This window comes from Bufo gargarizans, chromosome 5 (assembly GCF_014858855.1).
Source record: "Bufo gargarizans isolate SCDJY-AF-19 chromosome 5, ASM1485885v1, whole genome shotgun sequence".
Lineage (NCBI taxonomy): Eukaryota > Metazoa > Chordata > Amphibia > Anura > Bufonidae > Bufo > Bufo gargarizans.
Genome location: NC_058084.1, coordinates 75854107 through 75870311, shown reverse-complemented (window position 1 = coordinate 75870311; position 16205 = coordinate 75854107). Strand labels below are relative to the sequence as shown.

Genomic DNA, 16205 nt, shown 5'->3' with positions numbered 1-16205 from the left:
TGGCCATTCCACAAATGATAAAACATGTCATATTCTTGTTTGTATCGCAAAAAGAATAGTCCTTTCTCTTGATAAAGCCTAAATCAGCACAGAATGTCCAGACAATGAACCAGAAGGTATTCCTGGGAGTTGTTAGCTCAGAAACAAGCAGAATTTTTCATATAGCTTAGGACGTGAATAGGGTATTATGCAAGTAATATATAAGTGATATTACTTTTTTTTTTATAATAAAGTAATACCGTATTTTTCACCCCATAAGACACATTTTTCCCACCCAAAGTGGGGGAAAATCTCCCTGCGTCTTAAGGGGCTTTCTAGGATTACTATGATTTTTAACAGATCTGCTCATGTAGTTGCTTATTCCATATACGTCATGCCCTTGTGTTTTTTTTTCAGTTTGGACTTTTCCTGACCCGTTTTCACCATCTACACAAATCTCTCTGGTTTGTTTCCATCCTGTATGTAGCACTTCCTGTTCCTGTATCCAACCAAACACATGATGCACTTCTCCTTTCTCTGCCACATCTCCAGCATCGCCACTACAAACGCCCAGCTAGTTTATAGCTCCTCCTACCCAGCTACTTACATAGACACTCCCCTATCACTGCCCCTAACAACGCCCAGCTAGTTTATAGCTCCTCCCACCCAGCTACTTACATAGACACTGCCCTATCACTGCCCTATCACTGCCCCTAACAACGCCCAGCTAGTTTATAGCTCCTCCCACCCAGCTACTTACATAGACACTGCCCTATCACTGCCCCTAACAACGCCCAGCTAGTTTATAGCTCCTCCCACCCAGCTACTTACATAGACACTCCCCTAACACTGCCCCTAACAATGCCCAGCTAGTTTATAGCTCCTCCCACCAGGTACTTACATAGACACTCCCCTATTACTGCCCCTAACAACGCCCAGCTAGTTTATAGCTCCTCCCACCAGGTACTTACATGGACACTCCCCTATCACAGTTGCTGTTTTGACACATATATGGACATATCACAAGAAGTAAACAGCTGCATGGACATGGTCATGTGACCACATCCCAGAATGGAAAACAGCAATAAAGATAAAAGGAATACATTACAGAGACCTTTATAAATGATAAGTTTAAAGTATATTAATGCAAACCAGAAAACCCTTTTGAAGTCTAGAACCTATTTCACAGAAAGTCCTGTTATCAGACATAACTCTTTCCATCCCTCAATATTGGAGAAAGTAAAAACAACATTTTGTTAAAATGAATCTGCTTTATATAAACATAAATGAGATACAACCTACAATAATAACAATATATAAAAATTTTACAATAATCGATAAGTAAAACTATTAAAACAATAGCCAACAACATAACTCATATGTTTGCTCTCAAGAGTAGTATGCTGTAATTTTCAATATGAGTAAATGTGCAAAGAAAACCTGCAGTTTTGTGCATGGAAATAAGTCAGTTTCATAAATGGGCTGTTTCCTATCTCAGCTTTTCATGCCCAACATGAAGATAACCCAAGTAAGCAAGTTACAGAAGCAGGAGAAATAACTGTGCTACGCTGTTGGTATAGTTCCCATTCACTGCCTTGGGAGTTATGGAAACAGCAGAGCCCCGACCGCTCAGATGTTTCCATAACTCTGGCCACCCTGGGTCAGTGCTTACTGTGGGTTATTCTCATCTCGACCATGAAAGACTGAGATAGGACAACTCCTTTAAAGGGGATGTCCAGTTGGGAAAAAGTTTGGGCAAAGGAGTGGATTCAAAAATTTAAAAAGTGATACCCTCCTCACTGATCCCTTCTGTTCCCGTTTCAGCATTTCCCAGGTTCCTGCCAGTATCTACTTCCTGGTCCTGTCTCCACACACAGGAAATGCCATCTAATTACTAGTTGAATTGTTGACCCGCCTCACCCGGTGGTTGGCCGAGCAGCTATTTCCTGTTTGTCAAGCTAGCACCAAGAAGTAGAGACCAGCAAGGACCTGGTAAATGATCAAACAGGAGCTGTGGTGAAATTGGTGAGGCTGAGTATTACTGCTTTTATTTTTTTAACCCTTTTTAACCTTTTGCCCCAAAAATGTCTTCACTAGGCAGGTTGGACAATGCACTTGTAATGTGAGGGACAACTGCTCCAATGGTACTTACATACTGTAGCTTAGCTTTCTTTGTGTGCATAGTCATTGCAGGTATTTGGTCTACAGCAGGTGTGCACAACCTGCAGCACTGGGGCCACTAACCATCTGGATGCATGCAACCATCTTCATTCTAGTTTTATAAGAGCAGTGTGGCACTTGGTCATTTCGGAAAACTACAATGGAGACAGCCACACGCATGGTTACCTGCGAAGAGGGAAGAAGGGAACGCCCAATCTCCTGATACCTGGGGGTTCTGTAAGTGGAAACAACATTTAGGACAGATACTTTTGATATACCATAAATTTCTGAGATGATAATACCCTTTCAAGTTTTATTGTGGCCCTTGGGAGTGGTTCAATAGGACTGTGCGTCCCTTGGACCAGAAAAGGGTCATCCTTGGTCAATAGTAACTCCTGCCGCAATGACTTTTTGAAGTTCTAAGTTCTGCAGAACTCTCACCTTTACCTCAATATCAGACCATTTTAAACTAATGAGAAAGATGAACTGCGAATTGTGAAGCTCCGCAGACAGTTCAAACGTATCCTAGAATTAAGAGGAGTCTCTTGGGTTTTCCATTTTCTGTTAGACTGTCTAGTTCAATATACCGTATGTTGAAATGATAAACCATGAGAGATGAATAAAGACCTATCCAATTACAGTCCCACATTATACACAGCATTTCCCAGATGTACTACAGACCCATCGCCGCGTCTTTTATATAATGAGGCTGTCACTGTGGATGACCCGGCGGCTCCAGCAAGTCACATAAGCTGTCATAAAAAATGATGAAATCAAACCCGCAATAGTGTGATAGTCGGCAGATTTGGCAGATAAGTAAAAGTTATAAAATAAGAGTTGTAACTTTTCTGTGGCATCTTAGCATATTACAATAAGGACATGTTATATACAGAAGGGTTACTATACATATATAATCTACACCACTTATTAAGGTCACGGCAGCGTCTTCATTTGGCAGCGGGGTCATTTGGTGGCTTTAGTTTGTATGTATTAAAATAGGAGACGACTTGTTGTGGGATCTCGGCCAAGACGCTCTGTTGAAGCGCTTCCTTTGGAGCCTACGGTAAAGGAAACAAGGAAAAATTATATTAAAGAGTCACTTTAATGTAATTTTATACAGAATGGTGTAATTAGCAAATTTCTAAATCACTTAATTAAAAAAATCTGCCTGCCTCCATCTGAAAAAAAATGTAAAGTCACAACCACTAGAGGGTCTCAGTTCCACCTAATAAGAAGTCCACTGCCTGTTGTCAGGCAAGATCTGTCCCTGGTACTCAGAAGAAGGCAGAGAGGAATTGGGGCGTTTCAGAGCTATGTAGCTGAGATTGTGAGCTTCTACACTGCTTCTGAAGACAACAGGAGACCTCTCCCTCTTTATCTGTTCTGTGAGCTCCAGAGCTGAAAACAAGCACAGTGGGAAGTAAGGGAAAGGATGTCACAGCAGTACAGTGCTGGCAGAATTCAAGGGATATACCCCTGCTTCTTAGTGAAATGCATCTATATGTGCAGCTGAAGCAAGGGATAATAATGTCTGAAAAGGACTTCAGGTAAGTCCAAAAACACCTATGTTTTCACAGTTATAATTGTACAAAAAAGCACAGCTATTATGCAAACTTTAGTACGCTTTACAGAACCTTATATTTTAACACACATAATAAGTGCAGGCAGAGGACACACTGACCAATGCAGAGGAAATTGGGGCGTGTCAGAGCTAGCTGAGATTGTTCACATAAAAAAAAATTAAAAGTGCTGAAAAAAAACTCTCCTGGACTGGGCTTGTCTTCCAGACTTACCATAGGTTTCAGACTATAAGATGCAAGAAAAAAAAAAATCTTAAAATAGTCCCCGAGTCTATTCTGCAGTCAGGGAGCATATTCTCAGCTCCTAAACAATTTATTGAAATACCTGACTAATTTAAGCAAAACCAACTACTGGCCTGTTCTTCGGTTCTTTAACTTTCTCCCAAATGGTGTACACGCCATCTTCACAGCCTGCCCATGCCCCACAGTCAGGACCTCGATTTTCACCACCAGCAGACTATCAGGCAAGTAGCAAAGCATATTGGCGATTTATGCCGGCTAAAAAAGTCCTCTAATGATATCAGGTTCATAGACAATGACCAAAGAGAAGAACCAAAACTCTGCACCATAGCCTACTGACGACTCACTGTGCAAACCTCCTCGACGCTTATTGTTAGTCAGTGTTCGACTGGGGTGCCTAGGGCCCACCAGTAAAAAATTGTTTTGAGGGCCCAAACATTTAAATATTACCTGCTCACACAGCAGCAGACAAGAGTCCCTGCAGCGACTTTGATAAGGTTGGTCCTCAATAAAAGAGGATACTGGTTGGCCTGTCTTTGTACCTAGAAGTCATCTCAGCCACCTGATGCATCTATGATAATAAGCTGGATAGTTTCTGAAATAATATACCCGTTATATAAACATGTACTACATATAGATAAATGTAGGCAGCATACAACATCTCAACCAGTCTATCACTCTATTGTGTTATATGCCAGTTGTGCAGGGGATAGTAGACTTGCTCAGGGGCCCACCAGGGGATTCACCTGTACCCCTGTGGGCAAGTTCGAGCCTTCTGTTAGTGCCAAGAGCAGCAGCCTACAAGGCAGGGATCCTTGCTTCCCTCACAAAGCAACCTACAAACAATGGAGGACAGCACCATGTGGGGCAAATCTGCCTAACTCTAAGTACCCCTTTAATACCATGCTCGAGAAATATCCTGCCCATAAATCTGAGTTACCCCCTCTCCCAGCCTGGTGATGCATTGTGTAAACCTGCTTTCTCTCTGGACGAAGCCCCAACAACGCAGCTGGAGTGTCTGGCATATTGTGCCTTTATTATACCCTGTGGAGGGGACAAGTCTTACAATGATTGTGTGCCACAAGATAATATAGCAAGTGTGGGATCATATAAAAAAAAATAAAAAATAGTCTAACGCCACACATAAAAATGATTGCGTGCCACTGGCAAACATAGGTACCAGACAGAATGGCAACTTCACCAGATGTGATTTATATCAAGCAGGGTGTTAGGGGGCACTGGGGTGTGCTAATAAATGATGGTGAATAAAGTAGTAACCCACTCTTCTAACCAGGGGCGTAGCTAAAAGCTCATAGGGCCTGGTGCAAGAGTTTAGCTTGGGCCTCTGTCCCTCAGTGCTTGTTGGCAGGGGAGCACATATCCTTCCTGCTGCCTGAGGCAAACATTGAAAGGGCACCCCCTCATGCCAAATTCTTAACCTAACCCCTTCCCTCCAGCCAGAGGTGTAAATTGACCAGTATGCACTTTCTATAATGCCAGTGTCTTAAGTGGCACAGGGGTATTTAGCCCCCCTCAGGCTCCTGGGCCCGGTAGCGACTGCTACCTCTGCACCCCCTATAGCTACGCCCCTGCTTCTAACCTAAAACACCAAGAAAGGACGCACTACCCTAGACTGATGTTGGTCACATTAACCCTTTTGCTTCCTTAGACAACCAGGGAAGTTTCATTTTGATTAAACATTTTTCTGTTGCCTACCCCCGGGGTGCATCCTATAATCATGTGCATCTTATAGTCTGAAAAATACCCTTTAGTGCTGGGGGTGAGAACATGGCAACCATGCATATTACATATATTGGTGAAACCAATGGAAGCGGCCAAGACATTTGATTTTCATTTCAAATTCTGTGCTACAGTACGTAAAGGAAATGTATCATCAGAAAATGACCTGCTCTTTAAATCACATTTTTGTGTTAAACATATTTTTGGAATTTTTTTTAATTTTTCACGGTGATTATATTTAAAAGATGTATATAATTCTGCAATTTTCACACTGGCCACTTAGTAGCCATTATAATTATCACCACAGGCAGGATTACAATGACAAGTAACACCTCTATATAGATAGGGCAGGATCCCCCATTCACAATAGGTGATACCACAGCCTATCTACTCCCTCCTCACCTCTGCACAGAGCATGCCTAGAATACTCTCCTTCAGAAGTCAATGAGGTCAGCTCCTGTCCATTGTATCTATGGCCCATGGGGCTGCTCTCAAAAGACAGGAAGTCGTAACATACCTTAGGCCTAGTGGCTAGTGTGAAAACTGCAGGATTTTTTTTTTAATACAGATGGTGACATGGAACAAAAAAAAACACCTCACCAAAAATTCAAAAAAATATGGTTACCATAAAAATTGGATTTTAACAATAGGTCATTTTCTGATGACACATTCCCTTTTAAAGGAATCTATGTAAGAAAAACTTTTCTGCATGTTTGTTGCTGTCAGCGAATGGATGAAAACAAGAATGCTTCCATTCGCTGACAAACAACAGGGGCAGACCTAATATATTTCACAGCCGAGAGTCTGCTACAATTGTATCAAGTCTCGGCAATCACCTGTAAGCTAAACAGTGTGAAACATTGAAATAGAGCTATACTTTATGTATGGCGGCAGATACGTATAGATGCTATACTGCTACTCTGAATCCCTAAGGCCTCATGCACATAACGGTATCTGTTTTGCAGTCCATAAATCATGAATCCGCAAAATACATGTGCTGTCCACATTTTATCTGTGCTTTCCGCATCCGCATGTCCGTTCCACAAAAAGATAGAATATATACTTGTCCGCAGGCAATGAGTCTGCAAAAAAAAGCGGGACACAACATGGACCACATCTGTATTTTGCAGATCCATGATTTTCAGATCGCAAAACGGATACAGGCATGAGGCCTAAATCATATTTGTGTCTTCTACCTAACATGACATTTGAATGTGTAAGGTTTTTTTCTGCACAAACCCTATCAGATTAAAATTGTACTATGTTCCATCGGATGCCATATGACAGTAACGCATGACATACACCATACAGCAGCACAAGCAGTCCCTGCAGCTCTGTAGTAAAGAGCCAAGAAAGACTTATGTGCACCTTACGGCCTCCGTGTACATGTGGCCTTCAGCAGAAAAATGCATGCAGGCATCTACAACCTAAATAACATAAGAAAATAGCATGAATATCATCATCGCAATCATCATCATCATCTACCTAGCAATAAACAAACCTGTGCAAAATTCCTGAAAGGCACAAACTGCACAATGTCTCTTATAGCCATCTCCCCAGTAGGTGATCGCAGTCCTCCGTTGTCTCCATCCAAAAATTCCATGGCACTAAAGTCAGCACCCCCAACGCCAATTATTATTATGGACATTGGGAGTTTGGCAGCGTTGACGATGGCTTGTCGAGTCTGATCAAGATCCGTTATCACTCCATCGGTTATGATCAGGAGCACAAAGTATTGCTGAGAAATAAAGAACGACAGCTTTACACAGGGGAATATGTATGCGCCGCAAATGGATCATAGGTACATTGATGGGCCCTGAGAAATATACAGGTGTAGTAGAGGAGACCCCGAATCCTGAACAGAAGGACGCATGTGCAGAGAGCTGAAAACAGTTATTGGAATTCTATGTCAATTTGGGCAAAGTCCTGCAGCCATAAAGAAAGTATAGTTTTTGAATAACCCCAGCACTTACCGAAGCAGTCTGTTGTTGTGAGGCAGCCGCAGCAAATCTGGCCACGTGGTTGATGATTGGAGAAAAGTTGGTGGGTCCATATAGTTTTACTTGGGGGAGGCAACTGCGGTACGCAGATACAATTCCCTCGATACCTGCGATCATAACGAATATGTGAATACAGTGCTGTATGAGAAAACAATATATAATAAACCAGTAAAGTGTTCCAGGCTAAACACAGGGTTACAAAGTGGGAGCACATGGAGTACTTAATACTTTGTGAAATTTTGCTGCCAAATTCGGGGTGCACAGGAGTGGGCATGGAGTCTATACTCAAGTTTGTATTAGCATCTAGAAGACTGTAAAATAAGCTGGCAGGGGCATAAATATAGGGGGCACATTTATTAAGACCGGCGTTTTAGACGCTTATCTTAATAAAGCCTTGCACTGGCGGTGGATCTGCCGAAGTTATGAAGAGGTGCCGGCCTCTCCACATCCAGCGCCAGTTCTAAATGTAAGACCGCTTCCGAGCTGTCTCACATATAGACCTTTTACTATGCCTAAAACAGGTGCAGAAAATGGTAAATGAGACTGGCCTGGCGCCCCTTCCACGCCATGCCCACTATTTTACACCTGGCGTGAGCGGGGAGAAGTCGCACATTGTGCAGCAGCTAACTGTTGTGCCTCAATCTGCGCCTGAAATACGCCTACAATATCAGCTTAATAAATGACCCCCATAGACTTTATGCCCATGTCCTTCCCACAAGAAGTCATGTAATCCTTAGAGGCATTAAACAGTATATAAAAGGGTGGCACAGTCGTCATATATTATTAAAGGCGTTCTCTGGGCCTCTATCGAAAAAGCCTCTTTCGCAAACCTATGGACAGAAGACACTTTAAAGGGGTTGTGTCACTTCAGCAAATGGCATTCATCATGTAGAGAAAGTTAGTACAAGTGTTGTGATTGTCCATCAGGGACGGACTGGGAAAAAAGTAAAAAAGTGTCCCCATGTTGTAGGCGATATCCAAATTTACAGAAGGCCGAGCAACACAAGTATGCGGGGTCAGCAATACCATATCGCTAAATACCGTCCCATCAGAACCATATACCACAGCGCAGCATAATATACTATCCCAAAATCTGTCCCTCTGTGGTGGCCATCAATAAACGCCATTTTCTGTCCTCCTCCTCCAGTTGTCTCCAATATGGAGCAGATGGCTTAGGAGGTGAGATGCGGGCCACAGCAGTTGAATTCTGGAGGGCATGTGTGGTTGCTGGCCGAGTATATGAATACCTGATTCTCACAGCAGACCCACCCAGCGGCAGAGAGGAAGGCTTGGGCAGCCCCCTGAGCATTGGCCCACTGGGAGTTTTCCCTGTAAGGTCTATGGCCAATCCGCCCCTATTGTCCATATTGCCTCCTTTGCTGGCTTGATTCATTTTTCTATCACATTATACACTGTTCATATCCAGGGGTCACGACCACCACTGCAGCGCACAGACAAGGTGGTCGGGAAGGAGAGTTGCTGAGCATGTATACCTATGCGCACTCCCAGGGTCCCACCCACCACAGAGGTTGGCACCTTTTCCTATAGTGTGCAAGCACGACCATCACTGCTTGATTTCAGGGTGCACGTAACCCCTGGATACAAGCAGTGTATAATGTGATGGAAAAATTATCCAGCCAGCAAGTGCCTTGTATTAACTTTCTCTACATGATAAAAGCCATTTGGTGTTCTGCCGCTTTGCCGCTTCTGCAATTCTAGCTGGGATCACGTGACCACCTGACTGCTCCTCTTTCTTCCTGTTCAGTTGCATATTGTAGATGTAGCGAACAGAAAGAAAGAGGAGCACATCTGGTTGTGACATCAGATGAAGAGCCTGCACCCAGTCCGGTGGTTATGTCAGCAAGGATCGCGGAATAGGCTACAGAGGAGTAAGTACTGCTCAATGTGTCTTCTCTCCTCAGGAGAGCCTATTTAATGGATAAAGATGTTTTCGTTCAGCAAGGGCAGAGTCAAGAGGTAGACACAAACATTTCACATTTCACCATTTCACACCCTCCTCTGGTTGTGTGCGGGATTATTGTCATTTGTTTTTTTGTACCTGCAGAGACTGTTATATATGATTACCACCTGTAGAACTATTTCTAACCTGTGCGTAGAACGACGGAAGAGGACGGATATTAGTTCCCATGTACTGGTTCAACGAGAAGAGAATGGAGTGACCTAGTGAAACTCCAGTGAACAGCGCCAGTCTGGAGACCCCAGCCAAATGGGAAGGACTAAAGTGGGTTAGCTTAGGAGACCCCAGGAAGTATAGTGTTGCACGTCATCATTAGTGTTGAGTGTTGAGCGAAGCGAGCTACAGATGCTACATCCAAACTCACTTCCTTCAAAACTTCAGAATAATACTGTATGGAGATCTGTCTCTGTACAGTATTAAAACGCATGGATCTCCGTACAGTATTAATCTGAAGTTTGACTGAAGTGACTTCGTATGTAGCATCCCAAGCTCACTTCCCTCAACCTAGTCATCATGCCAAGTGTGCCTGTTAGGCTGGGTTCACACCGCCGCTATTGATTTCCATTGCTCTGCTCAATTATAGGAGCAGAACAACAAAAAACTGAACGTCTGATTCAGGACGTAACTGACCTGAACGTAGCCAAACAGATCACACTGAAGCCTCATTCACACGTCAGTGTCTGGGTCAGTGATTGTGAGCCAAAACCAGGATTCGAGCCTCCACAGACATTAGGTATAAGGCCTCTTGCACACGAACGTGTGCTGCCTGTTCCCGTGCTGCGGACCACAATTTGCGGTCCACAATGCACGCTCACCGACCGCGGGCCAGCCGCATGCGGATCACAACGCCATTCACTTGAATGGGGTCCGCAATCCGTCCGTTCCACAAAAAGATAGGACAAGTTCTATCTTTTTGCAGAACGGAAGCATGGAACACCACAGAGGCACTCCGTAGTGCTTCCATTCCGTGGTTCCGTTCCGTTCTGCATCACATCTCCGGATTTCCAGACCCATTCAAGTGAATGGGTCCTCATCCGTGATGCGGAAGGCACACGGCCGGTGTCCCGTGTATTGCGGACCCGCTGTATGCGGGCCGCAATACGGCCACGGGAGACACACGGTCGTGTGCAAGAGGCCTAAGGCAAAGATCTGCACCTTTTCTGTGTTTAGAGCCAGACCTGGTTTTGGCTCAAAATCACGGATGGAAATCACTGATCAAAACACTAAAGTGTGAATGAAGCATGACTATAATGGTAGCTGCACAAGGTGAAGATTTGTGTGCAGAAAATCCGCAAAAAAAAAAAACGCACATAAATCTACACTATTTATTGCTTTTTTGGGCCCAATTTTGGTGTGGTTTTTAAATTGTTTGGTGTGGATTAGATGCAGATTTTCCACAGATCTTACCCTTCCATTGCAAAGTGCGAAATCCGCACAAGAACAACTCTTGCGCCTTTTTTTTCACCAAACTGGCATTCGTACATGAACCCCTGTGGATATCCCTCGGGTGCTGTACTATTATATTGCCATACTACAGTAAAGCTGACTGTTTCTGCTGTGCCCGGGCTGCATCCATGACATGTGTATCTGGCCAGCTAAGACCTGTCCTAGGTTGCTAATATAGCTTGTGTGTTTATACAGCCAGACCTGCCAATAACCTTAATACAGTTCCTACGTTTGTGTGTTAAAGACAAAAGCAGAGTTATTTACAGTGACTTCATGTTTGGATGTCATATAACTGTTATATATTGTGTTCACAGAAGCAGAAAAGATAATATTCCTTTAAGACTCATTATATGGATGTGAGGTAAGCTCAATAACACAGCAGAAACAACAGAAAGCATAGAGTTAAACTGTTGTTGCTGGGCAGGAGTCTAGACCAATCATAGCCAGCCTCACACACAGCAGGAGTCTTGACCAATCACAGCCAGCCTCACACACAGCCTGTGTGTGAAATTCCCCTAGCAGGAGCTGCTGGAATCATTATTCACCAGAGAGAGAAACTGAACGGACGATATAATGTTCCTATTGTTAATGTAATGATTAGAACTGTATACTGAACCAGTTATATGTGTGTTTACTTACAGTTACACCAATTGCAAACTACAAAGTTCACATACAAATTCAAATTCCAAATTGCATACAACCATACCAGATCATACTCAACCAATCTGCAAATAGTTACTGCTAACTGCATATTGCAAATTGCAACCAAATTCAGCGAGTGAACTATTAGTTAGACCTCAGATATACCTCTTAGAGAGATCATAAAGTGCTTAAATAACTTAAAGTGATATTACAGATACTCGAGAGAAATATATCCACCATTTTATCTTGAATGACAAGATTGAACAGTTGAACCACCATCTTATGCATACCGCCATTTCATATATCTTTAGGCAAAATGTGTTTTGTACATGGACTATCTGCTGCGGAGGCAGCAGTGTTATATGAAGAAAAGTTAAAGTTATTTGAAGCATTTGGTGTGCTCTTTAAACCTACTGTTTCCATAGAACGGCGCTAGAGGAATTACAGAGTAAGGGTCCATTTACACATCCGTGTGTGTTTTGCGCATCCACGGATCCGCAAAACACAGACAGCGGCAATGTGCGTTCTGCATTTTTTGGACCGCACATTGCCGGCACAAAGAGAATATGCCTATTCTTGTCCGCTATTGCGGACAAGAATAGGACATGTTCTATTTTTTTCAGGATCGGAATTGCGGAGCAGGAAGTTGGCCCCATAGAAATGTATGGGTCCGCAATTCCGTTCCGCAAAATGCGGAATGGAATTGTGGATGTGTGAATGGAGCCTATTAGACAGTGTGGTTAGACTAAAAAGTCAGAGATATCAGAATTTTTCTAATGCCACAGCGCAAAAGGCACTTCATAGTGCTGCGCCTGCCACAACATGTAATGGTCATCCTCATCACCTGCCTTACACTTGGCTCACATTTGTAATTGCCCTTTTCTCTGTTTATTTAGCTAAAACAGGTTGGTTCAAGAAAAATAAAAAATAAAAACTCCAAATAGACAAGTATGCACACACTACCACAGTGCCCCCATGAGAGAGGATAAAACAGACCCACTTCCTACAGTCAGGCAGGGCGCTCCGGGTACATACATGACCATTATTATTGAGAAAGCAGATGCAGAACATGAAGCCACTTTCCCTTGCAGCCTCGTGTCAGGCTCACGAGGGCCACATTCATCCCCAGGCTAATAGGCATCAGTGATGTAGTTCAAGCCATTACCCTGCAGTGTGATTACCCCATGTGCTCACACTCTGATTACAACCTAATTGTGCAAACTCTTACCAGCACAGAACGGATTTGATGGGTTAAAATTTAGCGGGAATTCATGCGAGACCTGAAATAGACAAAATACAACAAGTGTAGATATAGAAAGGCCATTTCTCTGAGAGCATCATGCACATATGTGGGGCAGAGGAGACGCCTCCAACACACGTGAGTAAAATGATGGCCGTTACCACTATTAAGATTATAGCCGTGCCCCCGGTGAAGCCACTTGATTGGGGTCAGATAAGTGGGTCATCCAGTTTTAGTGTAGTAGGAAATTCTGGAATATGGAGTATAGTAACAAAACAGATGAAAGAAATGTTAAGGGTTGTCCAGGATTAGAAAAACATGGTTGCGTTCTTCCAAAAAACAGTACCACCCCTGTCGATGCGTTGTGTTAGTTATTGCACCCCTATTGGAGTCAAAAGGACTGAGTTGCAATATCACACACAACCTGTGAAGAGGGGTGGTGCTGTTTTATTAAGAAAGCAGCCATGTTTTTCTAATCCTGGAGAACCCCTTTAACACTGCAATGTCTATGTCTGGAGCTATATTCGTGTGCTCGGCCAAGTACCCGAGTATGATGGAAGTCAATGGGAGACAACCAGGCACCCCCTGCTCGGAATACAAAAAGTTTTCCGATTGTCCTAGCATAATATTCAATAACCTTTTTTTAAGGTTGCGATCTACACTGAGTTATTACCTAGCTTTTCCAGTGTCAGATATGATCACTGACTTATTACATAATATTCGCTATATTGCTATATATTCTTTATTTAGAATATTACGAATATTCTAAAAAACAAATATATAGCAATATAGCGAATATTATGTAATAATTATGTAGCAAGTCAGTGATGATATCTGACACTGGAAAAGCTGGGTAATAACTCAGTGTAGATTGTGAGTTATTAACCAGCTTTCCCAGTATCAGATATCATCCGAGTGTAGATTGCGAATATTCTAATTGTGAATTTTCCATGCAAAAGGCTAATAAGCTTGTCATAAGAATACAGTTTAATATTCTTGTCAGAAGACTATGAAACCAATGGAGGGCGCTATTGCGTTATGAACAGCACCCTCTATTGGTTTCATAGTCTTCTGACAAGAATATTTGTCTTGTCATAAGACTGTAAAACCAATAGAGGGCGCTGTTCATAACGCAATAGCGGCATCTATTGGTTTTTATAGTCTTATGACCGCTGAAAAACAAGGCAGATTCTGCTCATTTGCATGTCTTTACCAATAGTCCATGTTTATGCAAATTAGTTTTTACATGACAAAACTGTATAGAAAGGTTATTGAATATTATGTTAGGATAATTGGAAAACTTTTTGTCGTCCTAATGATATTGATCTAGGTGTGCAGGTCCTCCCAAGCCATCCAACAGATGCAAAATAACTGAGGTTTACAGATGAGAGCTGGTTTGGAATGTCTCATAGTGCACGAGGCTGCCATTGTAAGGTATTCTGGCCGTTATCTGTCTTATGGATAGATGGATGGCTTGTACATACCTGGCTTTTGGCATATAGCCTTTGTGTGGTTGTCTATTGTATGTCGTACATAATAGAAGTCTAAGATGCATTCAGCTATCCTTTTAATGCTGTTGCTAAACTATTTTGATGGGGTTTCCATCAATTTCTAACTTTTTTTTTATGAACCAGACACCCTCTTCTCTTCCGAGCAGGGGATGCCCGATTATTCGGCCAAGCATAGCGATGCTCGAGCCGAACAGGTATTCAGCCAAGCATTCTCGCTCATCACTACAAACGTCATATCTCTGGGAGAACATCATGTAATTATTTTCATTGTACTGTACTGTGGGACCTAAAATATAGGGGGACATTTATCAGGACCAGCTTTTTTATTGTGAAAAAAAAAAAGCATGTGCTACTTCCCATTGAAATGCATGGAAGGCTGTTTTTAGGTATTTTTTGGAGTTGATCTTGAGGCGGAACACGCCTCAAGATCAACTCTCAGTGTGAACTGGTCCTAATTGTGTATTTTATTACCTGCCCCGTTGGTGGTATCTGAGCTCCAAAGCCGAAGGCCGGGAACATTTTATCACTAAAAAAATAAAACAAATGCAGAAATTAAGCAAAAAAGAATGAATAATATACAAGCATACTAGTCAGTGGCTGCTGACAGCTAATTTCACATGAGCGAGTGCTCTGTCCGGATGCGATTCGTGTAGTGAACGCATAGCATCCATCTGAATCGTGACCTATTCATCTCAGTGGGTCTGTGCACACGTTTTTCACGCATCATCTTTGCGTTCAGGAAAAATTGCAGCATGTTCTATATTGTGCTTTTTTCACGCAGCCCAGGCTCCATAGAAGTAAATTGGGCTTGAAAATCGAAAGGCCTCTGGATTCAATGAGTTTTTCACTGACGATTGCTAAGGGTACTTTCACACTAGCGTTTTTGTTTTCCGATATTGAGTTCCGTCACAGGAGCTCAATACCGGAAAAAAAAACTTATCAGTTTTATCCTAATGCATTCTGAATGGAGAGCAATTAGGATGCATCAGTTCAGTCCCTCTTACGTTTTTTAGACAGAGAGAATACCGCAGCATGCTGCAGCTTTCTCTCCAGCCAAAAATACTGAACACTGAATACCGTAGAGACGGATCCGGTATTTCAATGCATTTGTCAGACGGATCCGCAGGTATGGCAGAATTGGGGGGTTTTGCCAAACCCACCCATTCTTGCAATACCCCTTTAAGTTTTTGTGGTGCAGGTATCACTATATATGAACATGCGCTCGCTGACTACAATTCCGGGACAGTGGGCTCTGTAGATGCTATTTTATTCTATTTCAAATTTGTCATAAGACTATGGGTAGAACATTAGTTATGGCCTTGATCAAGACAATCTGGGTAACACTATAAAGTATTATTATGTAACTCCTGGAAATAAAACATCTTCATTTTGCTAAATAGCTTTCACAGTAACATCATTCAGTCAGATATCTCACTCATATTTCGCTGAAAAATTGAACCTACTTTAAAAATTAACTTTTAATAGATACTTTATAAGATAAATCCCAAATAACAATATTTTTACATATATAGATTTAGATAATGACTGCAGTATATTTTATACTGGCTGCAGTTTCATATCTAGCATAGAGAGTTCACAGGGTTCTTTTGTATTTCCAATGTGTATCACACTAGATAAAAAAGATTGTTACCACTCACGGTTATCGACGGTGATTCACAGTGGGTCCCA

General features: G+C 42.5%; 1 protein-coding gene across 2 annotated transcripts in view; it reads right to left on the bottom strand.

Annotated features, from left to right (window-relative positions):
- Positions 1-1199: 1199 nt before the first annotated feature.
- The window catches only part of CPNE3 (copine 3), an 85832-nt gene continuing 70826 nt past the window's right edge, over positions 1200-16205 (bottom strand). The window contains exons 12-16 of one of the 2 annotated variants that reach the window (XM_044292927.1): positions 14988-15042; positions 12994-13045; positions 7673-7806; positions 7201-7437; positions 1200-3197 (exon numbers count right to left, since the gene is read on the bottom strand). In XM_044292927.1, the coding sequence (XP_044148862.1) occupies positions 3087-3197; positions 7201-7437; positions 7673-7806; positions 12994-13045; positions 14988-15042 (589 nt within the window). In that variant the 3' untranslated portion in view covers positions 1200-3086. The remainder of the gene's footprint in view (positions 3198-7200; positions 7438-7672; positions 7807-12993; positions 13046-14987; positions 15043-16205) is intronic. The other variant, XM_044292928.1, reaches the window with a different exon arrangement.